A 23,733-nucleotide genomic window follows, 5' to 3' on the forward strand; every position below is an offset into this window, starting at 1 on the left:
CCCGTGCAGTCACACTTGGACTCCAGCGGCGCGCGCTCACTATGAACGCGTAGCGCCGCCGTCCGCCGGACTCCCACTTTTACGCGCACGCAGCGGTGAGCGCGCGCCTTTGGCGTGCCAGCGGAGCCGACGGAATGGACTCCGTGCCACCCATCGGACCCGGCGCGCCCGCACCGGACCCGCCAACCTTAACACCGTGGAACAGGAGCTCCGTCGCCCCGCTGCACCGGCTCGTGGATCTAGCGCCGTTTGCCACTGTTGTGAGTAACCCTTCCTCAAAAAAAATGTCTTTTGTTCATTCGTGACTTCCCGCCGCGAGGTTGGAAGACGAGGGGTGTTTTTGAATGAATAAATCCCTCCATCTATTTTCATTCACGTGCACCCTGAATGGAGGCAGTGACTCCTGTCTGTTTGCATTTGTGCTGGGTGTGTAAAGGGAAAGAAAAAAAAAAAGAAATACCCAGAGGATTTCATCTGTAAGGATGTGTAGAGACTATATTATGACCCCTAGCTTGTCAATGGCTTTTTAACGTGCTGATGTGTCACCAAAAAAGGGCTGAAGCCTCCTGGAAAGTGCATTAATTCAGGAGGAGGGTGCTTGTTTTGCATTGTGACTCCAAAAAAGAGTCAGTCGGACACCCACCCACCCTCGCTCACTCTCCCTTCTCCTCACCCTGGAGGAAAGTCCTTTTTTTTGTCAGGGAGTGAGCAGCTTTTCCTTCACTCCACATAATAGAGTCGGTGGGTGAGTTCTGTCATGGTGGAAAGTTGAGATCCAAAAGTAGTCGCCCTCAGGGAGGTTGAGCGTCAGATGGGGTGGTCTGAGAGGGATTTTTAATTCAAAGGAAGGCGGGCGCATCTGTACAATTGAACGGGAGCCAGTGCCATATTTTTGCAAAGTGATTCAAGGATACACTGCCTTTACTATAATAGGCTCTTAGATATGCCAACCAAAGGAAAGGACTAGCATTAACCAACAAACTGAGAACTACAAAAGTCTGACAATATATTCATTTTCCCAACCGTTTATCCTCACTGGGATCAGGGAGGGTGCTGGAGGTGAGCCAAGCTAAGTCCGGGCACCAGGTGGGGGACATCCTGAATTGGTGGGCAGCCAATTGCAAGGCACAAGGACTACTCATACCTAGGGCTAATTTATAGTGTTCAAACAGCCTAATCTGCATATTTTGACGATGTGGGAGGAAATCGGAGTACCCAAAGAGAACATGCAAATTGGGATTGAACCCGCAGCCCCAGAACTGTGAAGCCGAGATGATAACCACTTATCCACCGGGTTATTTCATATATATTTTATACACTTTTTTTACCCGGCTGATTCATATATATATACTTTATACAATTTTTGTAATATTATAATGACTTTGGCATTTGAAACTATTTTTTTAAGTTGTTACCTTTTTAAATAAAATAAAAATCTATATTAAAAAGAATATTTACCATTTAAAAAATGTCTTTGGCATTTGAAACTAAAGAAAATATTTTATATTGTTACCTATTTAAATTAGTAAAAAAATCTATGTTACAAAGAATATTTACATATTTTAAAAATTTCTCTCAATTGAAACTAAATAAAAATGATCGCAAAATTGAATGATCGCCACTAAATTACTTGACCAATGGCAGTACTTAAAAATAAAATTCACCCAGTTCCAATCGTCAAATAATAGCACCATTTCCAATTACGTAATGGAATCGGGGGCCATCCCTAAATTAATGAGCCCTAACTAAATTTCCCTCTAAAATGTCACTATTTCACTTTTGGAATATAAACTACTTATATTAGCTTTTATTAAGCCCCTTTATTACTACCGTAGCTTCCCTCATGCCTTCTTAACACCTTTTACGACACTAAAACAACTTTAAATAATTGATGACATTTTAGATGGAACAATAGTTCACCACCAAGTAGCGGAAGATATGCGATGATGGTCCAAAAAATAAATAAATCAATGGCCTTATGCATTTAAGAACTTCAAATATTATCTCCTTTTCTGGTTGGATGGATTTATGGCAGTTTTGCTCGAGCGATTTGAGGACTTATCAGTGCGTAAACCCTTTTTTTTTTTTTTTTAGCGTGATGCAAGTTTTGCTGTAGCAGCTTTCACGATGAGATGGACTAGATAGATCGGATTTATGACATTTTATCAACGTCATGTCTGTTGGGGTTTGATATTTGGCCATTTGATTTATGAATTAGAGTCAGGAATTTCAACAGGGTTTCAATTTTTTTTGGGTGATGCTACAACAAGGGAAGCATATTAAAGGGATTTGTGATGTTTTTGATTTGACTGAAATATATTAGGGCATTCAATATCATTTTTTATTTATAAGGACATTGGAGATAATAGCTTTGCTTTTAAATGCATTCAGTTTGCTGTTTAGTGTGATATACTAATGGGAATTTGAATGATAGGATTTATGGGTGCGATTTAAGGATTCAAAACTGCGGTTTTGGTTTAGGGTTATTTGGTCAAGGAATTTAAGGTTTTAAGAGGTTTTATTTGTTTTAGGATTATTTTGGGGGGAAAATTTATGGATTTTTGGGGGTCATAATGGTTTTGGGTAAAGAATTTAAAGGTTCAGTAGCATTGCTTTTGGTTTACAATGTTTTTGGTTGGACAAGTGATGCATTCAATGGCTTTAATTGTTGTTTTTAAACGTTTTTGTTAAACATTCATCAGCTTGAATTTTGGTTTACAGCATTTTGGTCATAAAATTGAAGGATTGAATAGCTTTTATTTTTGTTGTGTGAATTTTAGTCACGCTAATTGAAAATTGAAAATTTGGTTAAAAATTAAGTGATTCAGAAGATGCTTTGGTTTATTATTGATATTTTTGTTTGTGAAATTTGAGAATTGAACGGCTTTTATTTTGGTTCATGTCATTCATGTTTTAGTCCAAAATTAAGGATTGTACAGCTTATTTTGTGGTATTTTGGATGTTTTGGGCTATAACGTTTTTTGGTGAAACAGTTGAATGATTCAACAGCTGTTGGGCTGACTTAAAGCAATTTTTCTTAATATGATGTGTGAATTTAACAGCTTTTATTTTTGTACATTTCAGTGAGTTTTGGTCACGAATTAAGTACTTGTCAGGTTTTGTTTTTGTTGAATTAAGTTCTTTTAGATTTGATTGATGGTGTTTCTAGTCCAGCCAATATTATATGTATATATATTTTCATGATTTAATACTTTTTTTTCTAGTGTCATCGAGCGATTCCCAATTCAACAGCTTTTGGCTTTGATTCATGACAATTTTATTCAAGCGATTCAAGGAGTAAAGTTGGCTTTTGTTTCTTTTCATGACATTTTTAATCCGGCAATTGGAGGTTTCAGCTTTCATTTGGATATCTGACATTTTGAGTCCAGTGCAGTGTTTTTGAGCTAAAACACACTTTTTGAATGGAAAAAACTATCAAGGCACACCACCATCTACTATTTTAAAACTCTGTAACCTATATTTCTAAAATAAAGTCCTTCTCATATAAGTTTTATCGACAGGAGTCACACAAAACACACAAAGTATTCCAATATCGTATTTTACACACCGAACTTATGACCCCAAACAACTTTCACTTAACAATAATGGTTTTTTTTTCATAATTCTCTGTCTCAGTCTAATATTACGCAAAAAAATATTAAGATATAAGGAGTTTTATCGACAGGAATAAAATAAATACAAAAAATTATTTCAATATCGAATATTTTACACCAAACTTATGACCGCAAACAACTTTCACTTAAAAATAATGTTTTTTTTTCATAATTCTCTGTCTTTATCTCCTAAAATGACTTAAATGTGTTAATAATACGCAAAAAGCAATTTTAGAGACACACACTTTACGTCACCTAAATTCAACGCCAGTAAAACCAAACTATAAACCAAAAATAAGCCAAAAAAATGATGTTCATCTTATAATATGTTAATCTTGAAACTTGCATTGACTTGTTTTGTACTCAGATTTCCCAGCGGGATTAAAAATTTGCGTAGGTGTACGAGTGGAGGTGTGTTGGGATGATGCTCTCGCCCTCGGTTGATAATGATTCATCGTGCCGGCAAATTAGCGGGCGACCAGGTGATGTGGGAACAGCTGCTTGAAAAGCATCAACACGTGACAAGAGGCTTGATGAGAGGCGCGGAATTTGGAGGAAAATTCAAGCGTGGGAGAAAGTCAGAGTCAGACTGGTGTAAAGCGCAAAACAAGATGGTCATCCACTAGATCTTTTGATTGATTGAATTGGTTGATTGGGCAAAGCTAACAAGGGACTTGGCCGCAGTTGGACAGCGCCATTAAGGCCGTAATCAATATCTCATTGGACACAAAGGGAACAACGTCAGGATGCACTAATCACTTTTGCAAGTTTTCCTTTACCGCGTCGTCTCTTTTATCTTTGATTTGTTACGGAGAAAGCGATTGATTTTGGTGCTTTAAAAACATACCTAATCTATCAAAGGTATCACATTTTTGGTGTTTTAGAACACGATTTTAACATAAAAAAAACAATTGTAGGCTACATAATGTGATGATTTTTTGTTTTAATACATTACTTTTATAAATAATTGAGAATTACATTTTAAGTGTTAACAAAAACTAATTTAATAGTATTTAAATAAAAACAAATGCCACCACTAACATTAAAGTTGATTTTATTCTTTTTATTTCTTATTATTGCCATCCAATAACACTATTTAAATTATTAAATTATTTGAATTATTTAAATTTTATGGTATTTGACCCATTACCAACCTGCCAATTTATTTAAACTGGAATGTTAAACACTAAAAGTAAGCCACATTTAAACAATGATTACAAATTAAGGCATAAAAACTTCACCTGCATAAACCTAAAAGTGAAAGTTTCTGAAGCAAGAGTTTATTCTCAATTTGTTTAGGAAACCAATCATGTTTCAGTGCCATGGACATCACCAGATACCAAAATATTATAAAATCTACCTATCAATCTATCTATCAAATCTATCTATCAATCTACTGTTCTGCCTTTCCACTCTGTTAAAAAGTTTTTGAGCAATACATATGCACACAAATATTTTTTTTATAACCCCTGTTACAAATTATACTGCAAGTACTTGCAATAAACCATCAAAATAGCAAAAAATACAGGCTGTCATGAAACAGGCTGTCTATTGACAGCTTTACAAAAAGAAATAAACAGAAAGGTATGGCCAATTTGAGGGCTTTGTAGGTATGTTCTTTCAAAAAGGAAAACAGCGGGTTTGGATATTGGGTGAAAAAAAATAAAAAAAGCTTAAAGCATCTCTCGCTAAAGCAGCATGAAACTTGGTCGTCACACGAATTGTCAGAAAGTCCCTAAAATTCTTAAAAAGATGCATCAGAAGGGCGATTTTTCACTATTTTAACTCTTTTTCGGATGTCATTTAAAACTAGAAATTGTTTTTTTCCCCTGTAAAAGATAAATTGTACTTACAATGAGGCTGACAATATCAAAAATATATTTAAAAAAATGTAATCAGCACAAATCAACACCATAATAGGTTATATACTGTCCTTATGTTAAAAATAATAACTAAGAAACTAAATGTAAGATGGTAAGAAGATGTAACTACAATAAAGTTTACTTCGAATGCAGCTTTAACCATCAACTTCTTTTTCTGACTGTTTCATCCAAACTTGCAAATGGCAGAATTGAATGCGCTGTCTTGCAATTTCAGGTTCTGCCAATTACTCTTTTTTGTTTAAATCATTGTATATCGACCCTATAGTATAGATTTAAAGAGATTGCCATCATTGTGTTGTTTTCTGTTTTCACCTTAGATGACTTTGAATATATTTGTCTTAATTCATTGTCTGCCAATAGTTTCAATAGAAGTCCAATCAATTTAAAGTAAAAGTCTGCCATGGACCATCATTTAAATAAAAACTTTACAGTGCGGTCGGGACATACTAGCAATGGACACAGTAATACTACCATTGTAAAACATTATGTTGGCTAAAACCATTAATCATTCATCCCACCTAACCACAGTGGATTGGACGCCCAGCAAAGTCAACGGCACTGAAACATGACCATTCCCAAAGCCATTTTAAAGAACAAAATACCACCCAAAAAAAAAAAAAAAACAAGCACCAAAATAATAGCCTTTTGAAATCCGGTAATACCATCTACTTTGAAGTACTTCGACGCCCAACGTTTACAGTTTTTTTGTGCACATCTTCTGATAATAGTTCCTGTTGTGCACGCCATATAGTGCTTGACCCTTGTACTGTTATTACCTTTGCCATCAATATAGCCATTATGACTCACTGCTAGGAATGTATTTCCAAAAAAATCGGGCTTGTTTCAAACTAGGCCAATGGTGGAAGAGTCTGGCAAAACAAGAGCTTTGTTTTTCTTTACATATTTCCATTCAGGTCTAATATTATCCCCCCTTACAAACTCTTGAACGATTTGCGGTACTCTCTAATTTCCAAACACAATTGCAGATAATTAAAGTAGCGTAGCGCAGCAAGCCTACGAATGATTGTCCCTCGACGAAAACGTTGGCGCATTTACACGCTACGTCGTGTTGAGTTTTAGTGGTAATTATTCCAACCAATCTGTTGAGATTTGCGAATTTCAAGGTCAAATGAACACGTGAGCGGTTTGGTAGGTCTGTTTGTTCACGCGTTGTCTTGATAGAGTGACTCAGAGATAGTCTTCGCCATGGCAACAGTCAGTCAGACGAGGTCCGCGCCATAGTTACAACTTCCTTTTTGTCTTGTTACGCTCTATCTTGCATTATTGCCATTAATGAGATTAGGGCCAGTGAGTGTGCAGTTTTTATAAGGGACCGTATAACTGATAAGTGCCTTTCTGGGTTTTCAACTGCTTGTTTACATAAACAGACTTTTTTCTCTATTTTTTTTAGCTTTCTTTTTAAAGTACTTTAAGATATTTTAAGGCTGGTTTAATCTGATGAATATTGTTTGATTTATTTTATTTATTCGGTGTGTCAGTTTTGTCAAAGTTGATTTAAAGTGAGAGTAAATTTTGTTTGTTTGTATTTTTTTAATTGAAAAATATATTAATAATTGTATTTGATCAATTATTTTATTTTGTCATGTTAATTTTAAAAAAATTGGTTTTATTCAGAATTTCTTTTCAAGAGTATAAATAATTAATTATTATCTTTAAAGTTTTAGACTTTTCTTGCACACTGAACTTCCAAATATAAAAAAATGACATTTATTTTAAGATTTATACATATGTATATTATATTTACTGCTAATTTTACTTGATTAATTTTGTTAAACTTAAAAAAAAATCAATTATCATTACTACAAGTTTTTTTTGTTGTAATCTCTAACATGATAATAAATGTCTGCCAAAATTAAATGTTCAAGCCCTGACCCACTATAACGCGTCAAGTGACTCTTCCAAAAACCATGCCCTCACATGATTACAAACTCCCTTTTTCTCCATTTTTGAGTGCAAACAACGAAGCCCTTACAGAGCCCACTTTATCTCCAAAAGACAGAAGTGTCGGAAATACATTATACAAATGAATTGCCCTCTACAGCAGTCAACAAGTTAACGATTTTCGAAACAAATGTTTAAATTCAAATCCGAAAGTCTTTAACCTTGGAAACCTGATTGTGCCGTTTTAATAGGAAGCCGTTAAAACAGCCGCCAAAAGTCGTTTACTGGGCCATAATGACCACTGTTGCTCTCCTGTTTATGACTACAAATAAATCGGGCAGCAATGCTCAATCATGTTTATGCAAAAAAATAAAAAATAAATAAAAATTGGGACACTTTTCCTCAGCTCTCATGTAAGCATCATAATAATACTATATTTCTTTCTTTTTTTTTACACCAGGGCGCCGCGGCTCCAAATCACGTTTTTCCTACAGTAGACGTCCCCGACCACGCCCACTATACCATCGGGGTAGTCATCCTCGCCGTGGGCATCACAGGCATTTTGGGCAATTTTCTGGTCATCTATGCTTTTTGCAGGTAGGATTCTATTTAAGTTCTGAACTGGTATTTTGACGTCTAAATACACCCTACATTTTGAAATGACTATATTTTTGTATGTATCTTCTGATTCCATTGACTGCAGTTTGACACATGTACTTTAAAATGAAATTTGACTTACATTTGCCAACAGAAGCCGAAGCCTGCGAACACCGTCCAATATCTTCATCATCAACTTGGCCTTCACAGACTTTTTCATGTGTTTGACACAGTCGCCAATCTTCTTCATCACCAGCATGCACAAAAGGTGGATCTTTGGCAAGAGAGGTAAATTCATTATCATGGGCATTCATTTCTAGCACTGTCAATAATACAAAAACAAGAGCATTTGCCTTTCAGTTTAAATGAATTTGACATCTGTCATTGTAAAAACGTGATCATTTCAATGCATTGTCTTGAATGGGAATATCACCCTGACCAATATGGCCGCCACGTAAACACAAAGGTTCTAAAAAGTGCTGACTTATCTTGTTAAGTCATCATTCCCTACTATGATCCATGATATCACTGCCATTTTACCTGTCTGTGATTGGCAGTTCCCTTTGAATTAAATAATATGAAATAAAACAATCATAATAATCTTTAGGGGCCCAACTTAACCGGCGTATTTGTTTCCATTGATTCAAATCGTTTTAATTTGGCCTTTTATTAAAAAATATATCTCTATGTGAATGAATATAAAAATAACATTAAGAAATCCAAGTAAAATGAATAGTACATACATAATAAATCATGCTGATGTGGACGCAAGCTCTTTCAATATTATTATTTTTTTGTTCTTAATGACCAAAAATTGTCAATTTTCCTATTCCAGGAGGTTAACACAGCGAATCAAACTAAATACAAAACATAAAATATGTAAAAATCAACTAAATGACATCTTAGTTTAGTAGAAAATAGAAATGCATTGAAATTGTATGCGTGCGACTGTTTGTTGTTTGTGAGGCAACAACAGAAGAGTTTCTCATTTAAAATGCCGACCTGGAGGCAGTTCAGGGTTCAGGACACTTTGACAGCGGACAACCGGCGTGCCTGTCACATTTAAGTGTGTGTGTGTGGTTGTTTGTAGGTGTGGGTGTGTGTGAGGACTGTCTTGCGGGTCTATGTTTGTGTCTCTTGTGAGTATATCTTGCATGAACTTGTCTCTGTGTATCTTTTTTGGGGGTTTTGTGCAGTGCGCCAGTTACTTTCAAACCAAAATTTGTTTATGGATTACAGTTTTTGTGAGATGACTCATTTGATTTTAAAAGTAATAAAGTTGTATTCCACTTTAGCATTGGCTGCCATAGACGATGGTTCATTTGTTGCCATCCCTGCCGATTGGAATGTTTTGGTCGGTCTACTAATGATGAACTCATTTAAATTCACAGCTGAAGGATGAAAAGAGCCACAGGATTGGATGTGTATCATCGTCCACGGCACTGAAATAATTAAGGCTCAACGTATAAATGACAACCGACTTCTGTGCAACACTTCCCCACTATCTGACTTTGCTCGAAATGAGGCTTCGGAAAGTGGGATAACACTTTGTGGCCAACGTAGTTACTGGGCAATTATGTATTTTTGAACACTGTATTTCCCATGTTGCCCATGAATGCCTCGCAAAACTCGACACGTTGACTCGTTTGATTGTTTTAACGTCGTTTCAGGCCACGGTAACCGTGTTCTACACCGTGTTACTATTACAGTTCATGAAATCCAAAGGGAATGTTTGGCTTTGATTTTTCTATCTTCTTTTCATTGTGTTCTATTTTCCACAGAGTATATCCAAAGAATCACGATATGTGCCATTTTTGTTAAAAATCATATCTATATATCATGGTCAAAAGTATAGTTTAATTTTGTGAAAAAGTAGTACAGCATGTCTCTCACTGTAATTTGCCAAAAATTTAAATTGCATCAAGTAGTGCTGAATACATATTTTTATATGCATATGCACATATACATTTTGGCTCAAATTTAATATCTGTTACTTGTGGTTTTGGCTTTGACAACTGCTATACATTAAGTTAGATAGTTATAATATTATTAATATTTTCAATTTGTAACCATTTGTGTCGTGTGGGACATAAAAATGAATATTTACAATTGTCTTATAAACCTAACTTACCTGAGGTTGTTATGGGGGTCCAATTTGGTGGTACCATGGAATCCCAAAAAATAAAGCATGTCAGTGCAAATTGTGGACCTTCCTCCATTTGAAATCTGCAATGCAAAAAAAACAGGTCTATTATTGGCAATAATTACAATAAACTTAAAACGTAAAAAAAAAAATATAGCGCTTTAGTCATTATAAACCATATCGTACAGCACTAGTTGTATATCTGTCTAACTCCATGTTTTTGCTATGAGGGAGTGTTATATTTATAAATCTAATATATATAAAAGATTTTTTTCACCCTTACACATGAAAAATACATTAACATCTTTTGTAACTTTTTATAAATTGCAACATTTTAGATTCATTAGAGTAATGTGTTCCAGCTATAACTGCTTTTGTGTATGTCTTTTATTGTATTTATATATTTTTTTGCTTGTGTATCATTCTGCACGTTGACAGTGCCTCACTGTCTCCTCATATGTTTATGTAATTGTCTCTGTTGATCCATGTGTACGTCCTGTGTATCTTTTTCTTGCACGTTTCTTCAGCATGTTGACGGTATCTCTTGTGTTTGTTTCTTGTGCGTCTGGTATGCAAGTGTACTATCTCACATGTCTTATGAGTCCTTCTTTCTGTCCATCTTGTAGATATTTGTGTGTGTGTGTGTGTGGGTGTCTCGTTTGTGTCTCATGCTCGTCTGTTTGTGTTGACTGACTGTCTCATGTGTATTGGTGTGTTTTGTGTGTGTGTGTGTGCATGTCCCAGTGAAAGCGAGGATAGAGGATCCTCTGATCAAATACTGATAGTCGCCCGCCAGCGTGTTTTCCTTCAGGAGTTGTACTGACCTTCATGAAGACGACCAATCGTCCCAGCCTCATCAATGGCGTCTAGGGAGAAAAATAAGAACGGGGGAAAACTCTATTTAGTAAAGAAAAGACTTCAATTAAAGAAGAAAAAATAAGAAAAGAAAGAAGCAATGTGTTCCCTGACACATGTTGGATAATGAAAATCTCACAATATCCAGCAGAAAAACATCTTTTCAATCTTTTTCTTTTTTTTTTTTTTTATTCAATCATGAACTGGAATTTATCTTACCTGTTACAATTCATGACAATTCCATTATTAGAATGACATTCGAAACAGCCAGAACAGTTTCTGTTGCAATTTATGGCTGAAAATTCATGGCCGTTCTGCTTCTTTTTAACAAAAATAAAAATAAATAAATGCCAGACTGCCATTGACAATGATAAACATCTAATCCATTTTGCATTTACCATCTAACGCCATGAATTATTGAATACATTCACAAAATCACGCACTGATATTTTGCAGGATTTTCCATCTCTCCACTTTGCTACCACTGTAAAACTTATAATGGCCTTTTTTATTTCATTTTGTTGTTTTTATGAGTCAATGGATCATAAAAATAATGCTATCTATGCGAGGCATCAAAGTGTATTCCCCATTTTGTATTACTGACCATACGGACTATTTATTTATTTGGATGTTGTGACATTTATCTGCAAAGTCACCGTTTGTGCCTCCTGGAGTTGGATTCAATTTCAATCTAGGCCCTAAGGCTATGTTTTCTGAGCAAGATGAAATTTGCTAGTTATGTTGAAGTAAGCAAATTTGAACTTTGTCAGGCTAAATTGGAGTCTTTTCGTTTTGTGGTGTGTTTGCTAGAAAACTAGCTTTTCCTGTACTCAAGTGAATTCATGGTATACATTCCTAGAATATGGGGGGGAAACTAGACAATGTTTGTGATGGAGTGAGTGAGTGATGTGTGTGATTGAGCAATTGTATTTATTCGAGTATAATGTGCACCCATGTATAACGCACACCTATAATTTGTGACTAAAAATTAGTATAATTCTCTCCTCAGACCAAGGATTGCACAGGTCCTGGAAACTGGCAAATGCTGAACACATGTCGCCATGACAAAACATTTATTAAAATTATTATTATTATATTATTATAGGGTACGGAAACCTGGTTAAAACAAACTACCAGTATGAAAACTATTCACAAATGGAATTTACAGTTATATTTATATTACTATAGTATATTTATTTACATATGTGTTCATTTACAGAATATAAATATGTTCATTAATATATACTGTCCCTTATCAAATAAATATAATTCAATCGAATCAGACAATTTTAAATCGAATCAGACAATTTTAAATCTTTAAAGTCTAATTCATCATGGGTTATTTTTTTTAAGCACCGGCCAATAGAACAGGGCTATTGTTTTCTCATTATGACAGTTGCCGAGGAGACTTTTTCACTGGCAGAGTGCAGTTTTTCACCATGATTCGTGTACATATAACACCCAAATTTTGCTTAATTCTTTTTGGTACAAAATTTTGCACGTCATACTCGAATAAATACGGTAAGTTTAAAGGGAGAGAGAACATGTTGGTTGGTGTAAACGGGAAAGAAACGTATGTAAGCGGGTGCAGATTAAATGTAAGCGTGTGTACATTTTTTTTGTTGCTTGGGTCTATCCTTTGATAGGGTAAGTTAACAAGTGCTTTTGCGAGAGTGGGCAAGTGAATGTGCAACAAAATAAATGAGCAAATGATGTAATTAATGTGCTTGAGTTGGTGTAGATTGGTGTGTGTGAGTAAGTTATGTAATTAATGTGCATAAGCGTAGATAAATTAAGAGTGAGTGTGCATAGATGAGACTGGAGAGTGATTAATTGGGTGCACCTGAGCTTGAGTAAGCAAATTAATTTGTGTGTGAAAATGAGTAAGAAAGAAATACTAGAGTCAGTGAACGAAGAAAAATTGGAATTAAATGAATGTGTTGGGTGAGAGTGCAAATACGTATGTGAGGGGGTGTATTTCATGCAAGAGTGAAAGCGCAAACAAGTGTATGTGCAAGAGTGAGTTGTGAGAGAACAGTAGAGTGAATACATGAGCAACTAAGGAGGTCGATTGTGTATGGACGAGGACAATGAGCGAGTAAACAAATTCAGTTCTATGCAGAGATTCATGTTAGAGTGAGTAAGCAAGACATTTAGACAGTAAAATGTGTTTGGAGATGAGTATATGTAAGAATGGATTCATGAGATTTTGTATATTTTTATAGAACAGAATCAATGAGGGAGAGTCTGGATATGTCTGTCTAATTTAGAAATTGTGTGGGGTTTTATACAATAGTCAATGATTAAAGTATGAGTAGTTACAAAGGAAATGTGTATGTTTTAGATTGGGAGTATATAATTGTGTGAGTTAACTATGTGTGAGAGTGCCCAAATGAGCCTTGTGAAATGGAACACGTAAAGCAGGGGTAGGGAAGCTATGGCTCGGGAGCTACATGTGGCTCTTTTGATGAGTGTATCTGGCTCTTTACAAACCTGTGAGCTAAAATATGGAAATTGCTGGTGACAGAATGGAGATACTACATCTAGAACTGCTTTTTTTTCGCTGTAGACTCTTGGAATACATCCTCATTGATTTGCAACAGCATATTTTTCCACTTTAAAGGTGGTGAAATTACAAAAAAAAATTGAAAAGGCATGTATGTATTTTGACTTTTAAATTCATAGTATGGCTTACAAGAAATAACATTGAAAAATATGAATTGTTTATGGCTCTCTTTGTCAAAAAGGTTCCCAACCCTTGACGTAAAAAGAAATGAATTTTTGCCTATGTAGATAATTTGCTTGAGCAAGAAAGTGCGAGAACAAGTAAGTTAATGAATGTGCGAGAGCGCGGATTATGTGTGGGTGTGATTGGATGGCCAAGAAAGTTAGAAAGTGCGCGCTAAGGCATGTACATCTCATTCCTTGCGCGTGAGCCGCAATGCATAATGAATAACACTTCAATCAAGAACAGTGTTTGCAATCTTGTCGCGGCTAAATGACACTGCGCATATTGCATTTATGACATCCCAAAAGTCAATACTGAAAGCCTGTTTGCCATCCAAACCCTCCCCTGTCAACTCATAGTGTTTGCTCGCATTAGCTACTTTCCATTTCTATTCTTTAACGCTAAACCCCTAACATTTGTTTCGTTTGACTGCTCACAGGTTGCGAGTTATACGCCTTCTGTGGCGCCCTTTTCGGCATCTGCAGCATGATCACGCTGATGGTGATCGCCGTGGACCGCTACGTGGTGTTAACGCGGCCGTTGGCCTCGCTGGGCGCCATGTCTCGCAGGAAAGCGTTGAGCATTGTGGCGGTGGCGTGGATCTACTCTGCCGGCTGGAGTTTGCCGCCCTTCTTTGGTTGGAGTGAGTGCAAATGTGCGACAAACGCGTTCGCTGCCTCTACCGTGTCAACAAGCCAGTCAAGTGTAAAAGCAATTAGACGATATCACGCCCGGAGAGTTTACCCGGCGTGACGATTCCTGTCAATACAAAAAGGCTGTCGCATATAAACGCAACACTGAGTTGGTGGGAACTTCAATTTTCTGGCCCTTTGAAATATGTCCTGTTGAATTTGTTTTTAAATTTTAAAAGAAAACAAAATATGAATAAAATGCTGAATTAAAAGGCCCCTTTTTGTTGTTGGGGATATTTAAATAATTGGCTGCCTGGGCATGACATATTCTTTCACTTGATTAAATCTGTAGCATCCATAAAGAACAAAATAGTCCTTTAAAAAAGACAATGTGAACAGAATATTTTACTGCGTATTATGTAAAAAAGCAGTAGATTTTGGTGAAAAAATATAAGGGGACCTTGAATAGAGCCTTGTAGAACACCTGACATTAATTGGGTCACAGTCTGACATAAAAATGATGCAAACTAGGGCCTTTTTATTTTGTTTTTCTTCAGGTGCTTACGTCCCAGAGGGTCTGATGACATCCTGTTCATGGGACTACATGACTTTCACGCCGGCAGTGCGTTCCTACACTATGTTGCTCTTCACTTTTGTCTTCTTCATCCCACTCTTCGTCATCATCTTCTGCTACTGTCGCATCTTCAGAGCCATCCGACGCACTACCCGGTCAGTAGATCCAAGATTCTTCTGTTTTCTCCTATTTGTTATTCCTAAAATGCTAAAACGTAAGTGGTGGCACTGCACACAGGGCTTTTGATAAGATCCATTGCGAGGGTACTAGAGAGTCAGCCAAGAGGTTCCACAAGATGAAGAGTGAATGGAAGATGGCCAAGATTGCGCTTATTGTTATACTGCTCTTTGTCATCTCCTGGGCGCCGTACTCCTGTGCAGCTCTCACCGCCTTCGCCGGGTAGGTGTGATCGTCATGCGCAATTACAATCAAAACGTTCAACGATAAGTGTGTTAGGTCAATGACGTTTTTTTTTTTTTTTTTTAACGGAGGTCGGTTGGACAGGTTTTGATGCTAACTTATTGGGGACTTTAAAGTTGGAAACATTTTTATGACAGCACAAAGTAAAATACTACATTAGAAAAACGTTAAAAAATAACCATTCAAAGGCAACCCAAGAAAAGTTGCAGTAAAAACAGTAGAATTTTACTTATTTATGTGAAACCGACAGAAATGGAGGTCATGTCTTCACTTCTATATGTTTGCTTGTCCATATATTTTCGTGTTCCTGATATCTCCAGAACAAATAGTAGGATTATTTTCAAACGTGTTGGATATATTTGTTAAACCAAACAAAAGTGGTAAAACAATTTTGAAGTAAAGACCTCAAAAATCAAAAACGACCAAAGTCAACTTATATGTTTGCACTCAAGATATACATAACTCTCCACTGAAGAAATTGATTTTCAAACTTTCCAAATAGAATTGCACAACAAAAACGAAGAGATGATCAAATTTAGGGGTCATGTGTTCCTAGGTCAAAAGGTCAAATTGAATTTGCTTGCTTCGTAACAAGTTTTCTCTCTTGGGATGCTTTGTTAGTTTACATACAAATGTTTTCCAGGTGTGATGGAACACCTTTAAGCCCAAATGTAATCCTCAAATCGAAAATTTTGCCCAACCCTTCTAGTACATGTGCATCCAGCTTTATGTCTACACTTGCAGATTAATTCTCCAGCTCAGACACTAAGCCTACAGATGCTCGCATCCCATGACTGTACCGCTCTCTTCATCCCTCTCATTATTAGGTACGCAGACCTCCTGACGCCCTACATGAACTCCATCCCGGCAGTCATCGCCAAAGCGTCGGCCATCCACAACCCCATCATCTACGCCATCACGCACCCCAAGTACAGGTAAGCGGCACGCCTGAATGCCAAGAATATTTCCCGCCGTCATCCCCTTGACGATGGCGGCGCGGCAGGTCGGCAATTAGCCGTTACGTGCCGTACCTGGGGGCGCTGTTGTGCGTGCGGGTGCGCGACCGCTTCAGCAGTAGCAGCTTCCAGTCCACCCGTCGCTCAACCCTCACCAGCCAGTCCGAGTGCCACCGCCACGGCAAGCCGGTCCACTCCTCGCAGTCAGACAGCGAATCAGTGAGTGTCGCTCGGGTGTCCCTACGGTATGTCCGCGTCGTCCCCCTCCCCGCCCGCCGTCGTCCCACCAAACTGCCCACCCCTAAAACTCATCGAGCGTCGCATTCTCCGTTCAGGCCCGTTTCTCCGACATGGATGATGACAGCTCTTACCGAGCGCCCGCCAACCATCGCGGATCCTGTGAAGTTAAATATTCGCGACGCTCCAGCCAGAGGTTAAAGGTAAGGGGGAGGTTTTAAATGTTATCATCAAATAAAAGCACATTTTCGAAATGTTTTTCCACCCATAAAAGTCTCGCGATCTGCAATAAATACATTTATAGCACAGTAACAAAAATGGGGGCGGTAATTTTGGCTTTACGCCACGTGTCAAAGTGCCGGCCCGGGGGCCAAATATGGTCCGCCGAATTATTTTGTGTGGTCCGGGAAAGTAAATCATGAGTGGTGACTTTCTGTTTTAGGATCAAATTAAAATGAAGAGTATAGATGTATATTAAATTCCCTGATTTTTCTCTTTTAAATCGATAACTGTCATTTTTTAATCAATTTTTTCAATGTTTTCAGTTCAAAAATAATTTTGTAAAATCTAAAAATATTTTAAATATTCCGGGCTTTTAATCCAGTTCTTTTAAATCATTTATAAAATAAAATCTAAATATTATATCTAAAATAGTCCGTGAAATCAAGTTAACGTCAAAGCGGCCCGTGAACCAACCCGAGTCTGACACCCCTGCTTGATGGTGAGTGTGCACTTTCAAAATAAGAATACATTCAACAGAAATTCAGATGTCTGCAATTCCTCACATATTTTAGATTCTACCCTTAAATGTCATTAGAAAAAAAAAACGAAATTGTCTTTCAATCTTTGTAGCTTGCACACTTTTCAGGGGGAACAAAAAGTCATTTTGGATTCCATTAATGCTTTTGAAGGGCTTTAATTGGCAGAGAACAAAAGTGCCTTTCACCCATTTCATATTCAACGCTTAAGTAGCTTTCAAAGACTGTTGTTAGGTGTGGCCCAAGCAACCAAATCAAGTCACATTGCTGTGCCAGATCAAAAATACCAACAACCGTTTGACGAAAGACAGAGAGGTCTTGTACTCAAGTAGGTTACATTGCCCAGGGCCTGGATCACAGGTTCCGACATATGCTTTGGTGGTTGCGACTCACGTCCACAAAACTGTGTTTTGTGTTTTACGTGCGCTGTACCAAAAGACTTTTAATCAATTCATTCACCGCTTTTCCACACAGTGGATCATTTCACCCGCACACTCATACACAGGGGCAATTTAAAGTGTTCAAATAGTCTACCCTGCATGTTTTAGGGATGTGGGAGGAATCTGAACTACCCAAACAAAACCCATGCAAGCCTGGGAAGAAAATGCAAACTCTACACAGGAATTTACAAACCTGGGATTAAACCCTCGATCTCAGAACTGTGATGCCAGCGCGCAAATCAATCAACCACTGGCCTGCCTCAATCAATAACATTAGATTTAAAACAAATACATTATTTTTTCTCCAATTTTGGATATGGGTATTTTGCATATAACTAAATTTAAACATGGAATACATTTTATTATTTTTATTTACATGATTATTTACTAGTTTTTCTCATCATTTGTTTTATTTCATCATATAATAATGAATTTAATCATGTCTATTTTATAGGCATTTTCAATGTAATGTCCGAATAGGTTTTTATATATTTTTTTTAACTAACAAAAGGTACTAACATAACATTTTTATTATGAATTATTAATGTAATATGCAATTTACTTGGAATTTCTTCAGTCCTTGTGTTCAATTTTGTCAAAAATCCAATTTTATGGTTTGCATTTATAAATTATAATATTCAAAAGTACTGCTTGCAAATTCAACCTATGAGCAAAGAGAAGTCACATGGTTGACTCTATGTGGGACACGCACTAGGCATTTTATCGAGCATTTCCTGTCTCGGCACGTAATCATCTTATTTCAGCGAAAATACACACGCACACACACGGACGGGCCAGGTTTCCTAAGGCCGCCATCACACCGGCCCGGTCCAAAGACTAATCCGCTCCGGTAATCTGCCAGTTTCAGACTTAATCCGCATGATGCCTTTCCATCCAACTCATTGGACCAAGAAGTCGACGACCTCGGTGTTTGATGATGTTTTATGTCCGACCTCACTTATTTTTACTCTCGTATTCTATAATCTGTAAAATTCCACAAGCACGTTGCGTGACCTCTGATTTTACTTCAATGTTTTAGGCCATAATCCTGCCATTCGATTGGCAAACACACCTATTTTAAAGGCAAACCTTTGTATAGTGGAGGTCATGTATTGGCTTTAAAAAAAAAGGTTTGTACATTTGTGTTCAAAATAACTTAAGAATTAACATCAAATTTGGAGGATTTTTTTTGTAATCTGAAAGCTAAGAGGGGATAAAATTTGGGGTAATGTGGTCAGAGGTCACAGACCCTCAATTTGTCTGTCTATTTTTATATTATTACTATTGGTAGTTAAAAACAATACATAAAAATACATAGATTTTTGGGATATGTAGGTCGCAATATTACATTTTGTCATTTCAATCATATTTATTCAAATTATCAATAATTAGTTTATTTAACTTCATGACAGACTGAAATGACGAATTAGTAAAATATTTCAGAGAAACAAAAACAAAGTTTAAATGAATAAAAACGCAAATACGCTTTAGTTATGACTCCTGAAAACCCTTTTTGACTTTATAGTATTAAACTTATTGACAACAATCGATGTCCGATTCATTTAAAATAGGAGAATTAACTACAGTGGTTAGCGTGTCTGCATCACAGCTTTTGAGGCCTGGGTTCAAATCCAAGTTGGTCCACCTGTGTAGAGTTTGCATGTTCTTTCAGGCCTGCTTTGGGTTTCCTCCGGGTACTCCGGTTTCCTCCCACATTCCAAAAACATGCATGGTAGGCTAATTGGACAGTCTAAATTGCCCCTAGGTGTGGGTATGAGTGTGCATGGTTGTTGGGGGTCCGACCCTAATGAGGATAAAGAGGTTAAGAAAATGAGATAAGAATAGGCTAGAAAAGTTATGCATCCGTGCACCTGAATAGAAAATAAATAAATAAATATTCCCCCTAATGGCCATTTTGTTCATCATAAGAATGGAAAGCAAACAATGGCACATGTAGTTGTTGAATACTAATGCTTGATACTGTTTGTATGTGCGCAGAGCGTGACGGAACCCGAGGACATCACCATGTCGGATCTCAGCCTTCTGCCAAAGAGTCACCTTCCTGCCAGTGTAAGCTTACGCTACATCTTCATGCACATTTTTATTCATTGGCAATATGGATTGACATATAGTCAGTAGCTCATTCATGTTTTGGTCAATTTTTTTCAATTTGTTTCAGTTTTTTGGTTTTTTTAGATCAAACGGGGTTGTACTATCAATGTCTTCCACAAGGAAATAATTTGCTGTATGCCTTACATTTCAATTTCAATCAAACCTTTAAAAATGAATTCTTCCATTTTTTATTAATTTTCAGAGCCGCTTATCTTCACTAAGGTCGTGGGGGTGCTAGTGTGTATCCCAAACGATAACGAGAGAGGGGTGTGGGAGGAAACCGGAGTACCTGGAGAAAACCCACAAAGGCCCGAGAAAAACATGCAAACTCCACTGTGACATTGGCACTTATGTGTATGATATGTAATTATTCATATTTATCTTACAAATTAATGAAAAACAACAAAGGATAGCCTTGCCTTGGAACAATGAAAAAATCTACTACAAAAATGGGAAGTGCAACCATGAACAAAGTATGCATGAAGCAACTTTAATTGCAATTTTCTCCAAAATTAATGTGTGAAATTGCATAATTTTAAGTATTTGAGTATTGAGAGATATCACTTATTAAAATTAATCTACCATGCCTGGGAGTTATGCAACAATCTTGAATCTCAGGACCACAAAAATGCAAAATGCAACCATGACAAAGTACGCATGTAGCAAATTTATTCCCAATTTTCTCCAAAATTAATCTTTAAAATTGCATAATTTTGAATATGTGTACGGCTAGGACTAATTTAGTTTTAAATTGTTATACTGACTTTCAGCTATATGTCAATGTATTACTGTAATTGCAAAGAAAAATGAATTGATTCCATTTTGGTTTGATGAGGCTATAACAACAAAATAGAAGATTTTTGGGGGGAAAAACGCAATTTGCGGGGAGCACTTTGTAGTTCTGCATTAGCGTCCAATCTTTCTTTCCACATCAAAGCGACTTTGACCTTTCCGATGAATGAAATCGCAACCTTTTGTCCAAATAAGCGTACGCGATCCTCAAACGAGTTGGTCCGACTTTGATCGATGAAAAAAGGAATTTACGTTCCGCGCCGTCGAAACGAGCTGGCTGCGTTCATCAACGCTAACAATCAATGAATGCGACCACTTCCATGTCTTCCCATATACACTTGTGAATTATTGATCCACATAACCACGGAATAACGCTTTTCTTAAAAAAAAAAATCCTGGGACGTGAACCATAACCAAATGTAAGTTTGTTGTATTTCTTCAGGTTTAAACACAAAACATTTCTCACGTTGACCTTTAAACTTGGTGTGTTTATATACGCAGGTTTCAAACTCGCGGCTCGGGGGTCAGTTCCATGCACCAGCATTATTTTGGGTGGCCCGCAAAAGTCATGCATAACTATTCATTGTCCCTTGCTGAAATTAAATTGGAATAAAGTTTGGGATGCTCAATAAAACATTCAGAACCGATATATAGATAGATTTTTTTAAATTTCAAAATAAATTAATGAATCAAGAAAGTGTTACATTAACGTTTTGGGGGTTAGGATTCACTAGCCTTTATTTTTTAAAGACAAATATTAGTTTTTTTTAAGATGCTGTTGTTAAATTTGAATTAAAATATTAATATCGGGGAGAAGGCAACAATAGCAATTAATAGAGTCAAAATGAAGATTCCGACCATTTTTAAGTTTAAAAAAAACAAATCATCGATTAGTCAATTCAAGTTGGCAAAAAGTGAACGTAACCCTTTAACTTAACCGTCAAATTGCTCCATACGTATTTTGTCATGGTTGCACTTTGCATTTTGTTGTCCTGGGATTCAAGATATTAACATTAAAAATGATTAAAATAATGCATTAATCAAACTGTCGACAGCATGGAGTTTAAAGTCCTGCAAAGAGTCAGAAAACGGGAAAAAAGTGGCTCTCAAATTGAACCTTATGGCACGCCAAAACACAGTTAGTTGCCATTTATTCATGCCTAAATATAGTCGCATTTTAACAGCTAATATTCGCAAATCAATGCTAAAAACAGCGAATAGAACTATGATTCAGACATATCTGCATTACTATAAAATATAACTAAAATGAAATATATTTTTCCAGCTATTTCGAACAGCGGAAGAGCTGGGTTCGAGAAGCACCTGCAAAATACCGACACCCTCCGTCATCGTCACGTCCATTTCCAGCCCCTCCATACTGCACAGTCCCCCCGGTTTCCACGGCAACCACAGCAAAAACTTGAGCCCCGTGGCCAAGGCGTCGCTCGACATCGCCCGACTAGACGCACCCGTGGCCAACGCGTGAGCGCCATCAGTGACAGCCAGTGAGCGAATAGTAGCATGCTAACATTTAATCGGCACAAGTGAAATACTAGTGTCATTCATTTTGTATCTCGGCGTAATACAAAGCTGTGAGAATTTTTCAAACATATTATTATTATTCGGCTTATAGGATGATATCAGATGACGATATGAGCAAAAGTATTGGGACACATGGCGGTACTAAAGTACTGAGATGTGTTTTATCACTGCGACCAAATGTTTTGAAACCAGTTACAAAAATGTATGTAAATAAAATATGGAAAAGTTTATTATATAATATATGAAACAGTTTATTTTAGTAATGTAACCTTTTAATAGTCCATTTTATTATCACTATTATATTCCTAATTTTACTAAAAAAGTGACTTAACATATATTTTTGATTAAGTCATTTTTTTGTAAATTAATTATTTAATAATAATTTTAAAAATTCCACACGTGTATGTTAATAATTTTTCCACACAATAAAACAAAGTTATTTTAGAGATTTTTTTAAAATTGTAAAATGTATGCCATTTTAAAAATATTTATAATTTGGAATATTTCTATTCATCATATGTATAGTTTATTAATATTTTATCTATTTATTCAGATTATTTTGACAGACAATCATTAAAATAAGTTTAAACTAATTTAAGGGAAAAAATGCATGTGCATAAAAATGTGACTAGAGTTAAAAACAATAATCAAAAACTAAATTATAACAACAAAGTCATTTCAATTGGAATAGAATAGATATTTTCTAGTCCATTGTTCATAACTAATATTTTTATTGATATTAAACAACCAATCATAATATAATTTAAACATGTTACTGTAAAACGTATGTAAATGTTTATTTTGCCACTAAATCAACTATGTACTTATTTCGTGAGGTGAATATATATGATATATTTAAATGAAAATAATACTTTTTTTATCATTGGCTGCCATTGACGTCCATAGATACCCATTCGGTATTCACAGCCGCTCCTCCCAGTTGAATTACATTGGACATCAAGCCTTTTCAATGGTAGCCAACGAGTTAATCAATGTTAAGAAATGCTTTAAATTGTACAAGACTGTTGTCAATACTTGTTTGGCTCAATTTTACAAGAAAGAAAAAGAAAGACAAAAGGGACGGTGCTAACTTAAGCCTAACCCTGCACAAAATGGACAAAAGTATTGGGACGAGCTTCCGCACGCTGCATTGTTTACACGAAAAGCACTTGACGCCTCTTGCGTCCAATATTGTTCCTCGTTTTTCTCCCAAAAGTTGACACTTTTTGGCGTGTATCCTTTGTCCGAAATGTATAGAATGTTTTGGAAAAAGTTGTAAATACCATGTACATGATTGGCTCCCACAAAGCCCCGTTTTGTTTATTCTTTGTACAGAAAATGTCTCCGATGGTGGTTTTTATTTATTTTTCTAAATAAAACTGTTGCTACGTTGTGTAAAAAGTCCACAATGGCGTCCAAGCTGATATTAGGCCACGCGAATACGAAGTTTGACCTTTGTAGTTCTTAAGACTTCATATGAAACGTTGGCGCCCTCTAAAGGGAAGCGATGACAACAGAATACTGATGTGTACAAACACTTGATCCTCC

The 23,733-nt window shown here is 36.5% G+C and overlaps 1 protein-coding gene and 1 long non-coding RNA gene across 3 annotated transcripts in view; one reads left to right on the plus strand and one right to left on the minus strand.

Annotated features, from left to right (window-relative positions):
* LOC144211957 (uncharacterized) overlaps positions 1-11,038 on the minus strand; it is a 28,362-nt gene extending 17,324 nt beyond the window's left edge. The window contains exons 1-3 of the long non-coding RNA XR_013329691.1: positions 10,964-11,038; positions 10,128-10,222; positions 8,139-8,270 (exon numbers count right to left, since the gene is read on the minus strand). This is a non-coding gene — a long non-coding RNA (uncharacterized LOC144211957). The remainder of the gene's footprint in view (positions 1-8,138; positions 8,271-10,127; positions 10,223-10,963) is intronic.
* LOC144211956 (melanopsin-A-like) lies at positions 1-23,570 on the plus strand. Of its 2 annotated transcripts, none has more exons than XR_013329689.1 (11): positions 1-260; positions 7,860-7,996; positions 8,151-8,284; positions 14,162-14,365; positions 14,912-15,083; positions 15,166-15,327; positions 16,176-16,283; positions 16,352-16,549; positions 16,640-16,744; positions 19,738-19,809; positions 21,929-22,003. XR_013329689.1 is itself a non-coding variant. In XM_077739533.1 (11 exons), exons 1-11 carry the CDS (start codon positions 135-137, stop codon positions 22,127-22,129), a joined length of 1,593 nt encoding a protein of 530 aa, XP_077595659.1. In that variant the 5' UTR covers positions 1-134; the 3' UTR covers positions 22,130-23,570. The 2 variants fall into 2 exon arrangements, 1 of the variants encoding a protein (XP_077595659.1); XM_077739533.1 differs by having other exon boundaries at positions 16,352-16,523; positions 21,929-23,570.
* The last annotated feature ends 163 nt before the right edge of the window (positions 23,571-23,733 follow it).

Source organism: Stigmatopora nigra, chromosome 18 (assembly GCF_051989575.1).
Source record: "Stigmatopora nigra isolate UIUO_SnigA chromosome 18, RoL_Snig_1.1, whole genome shotgun sequence".
Taxonomy (NCBI): domain Eukaryota; kingdom Metazoa; phylum Chordata; class Actinopteri; order Syngnathiformes; family Syngnathidae; genus Stigmatopora; species Stigmatopora nigra.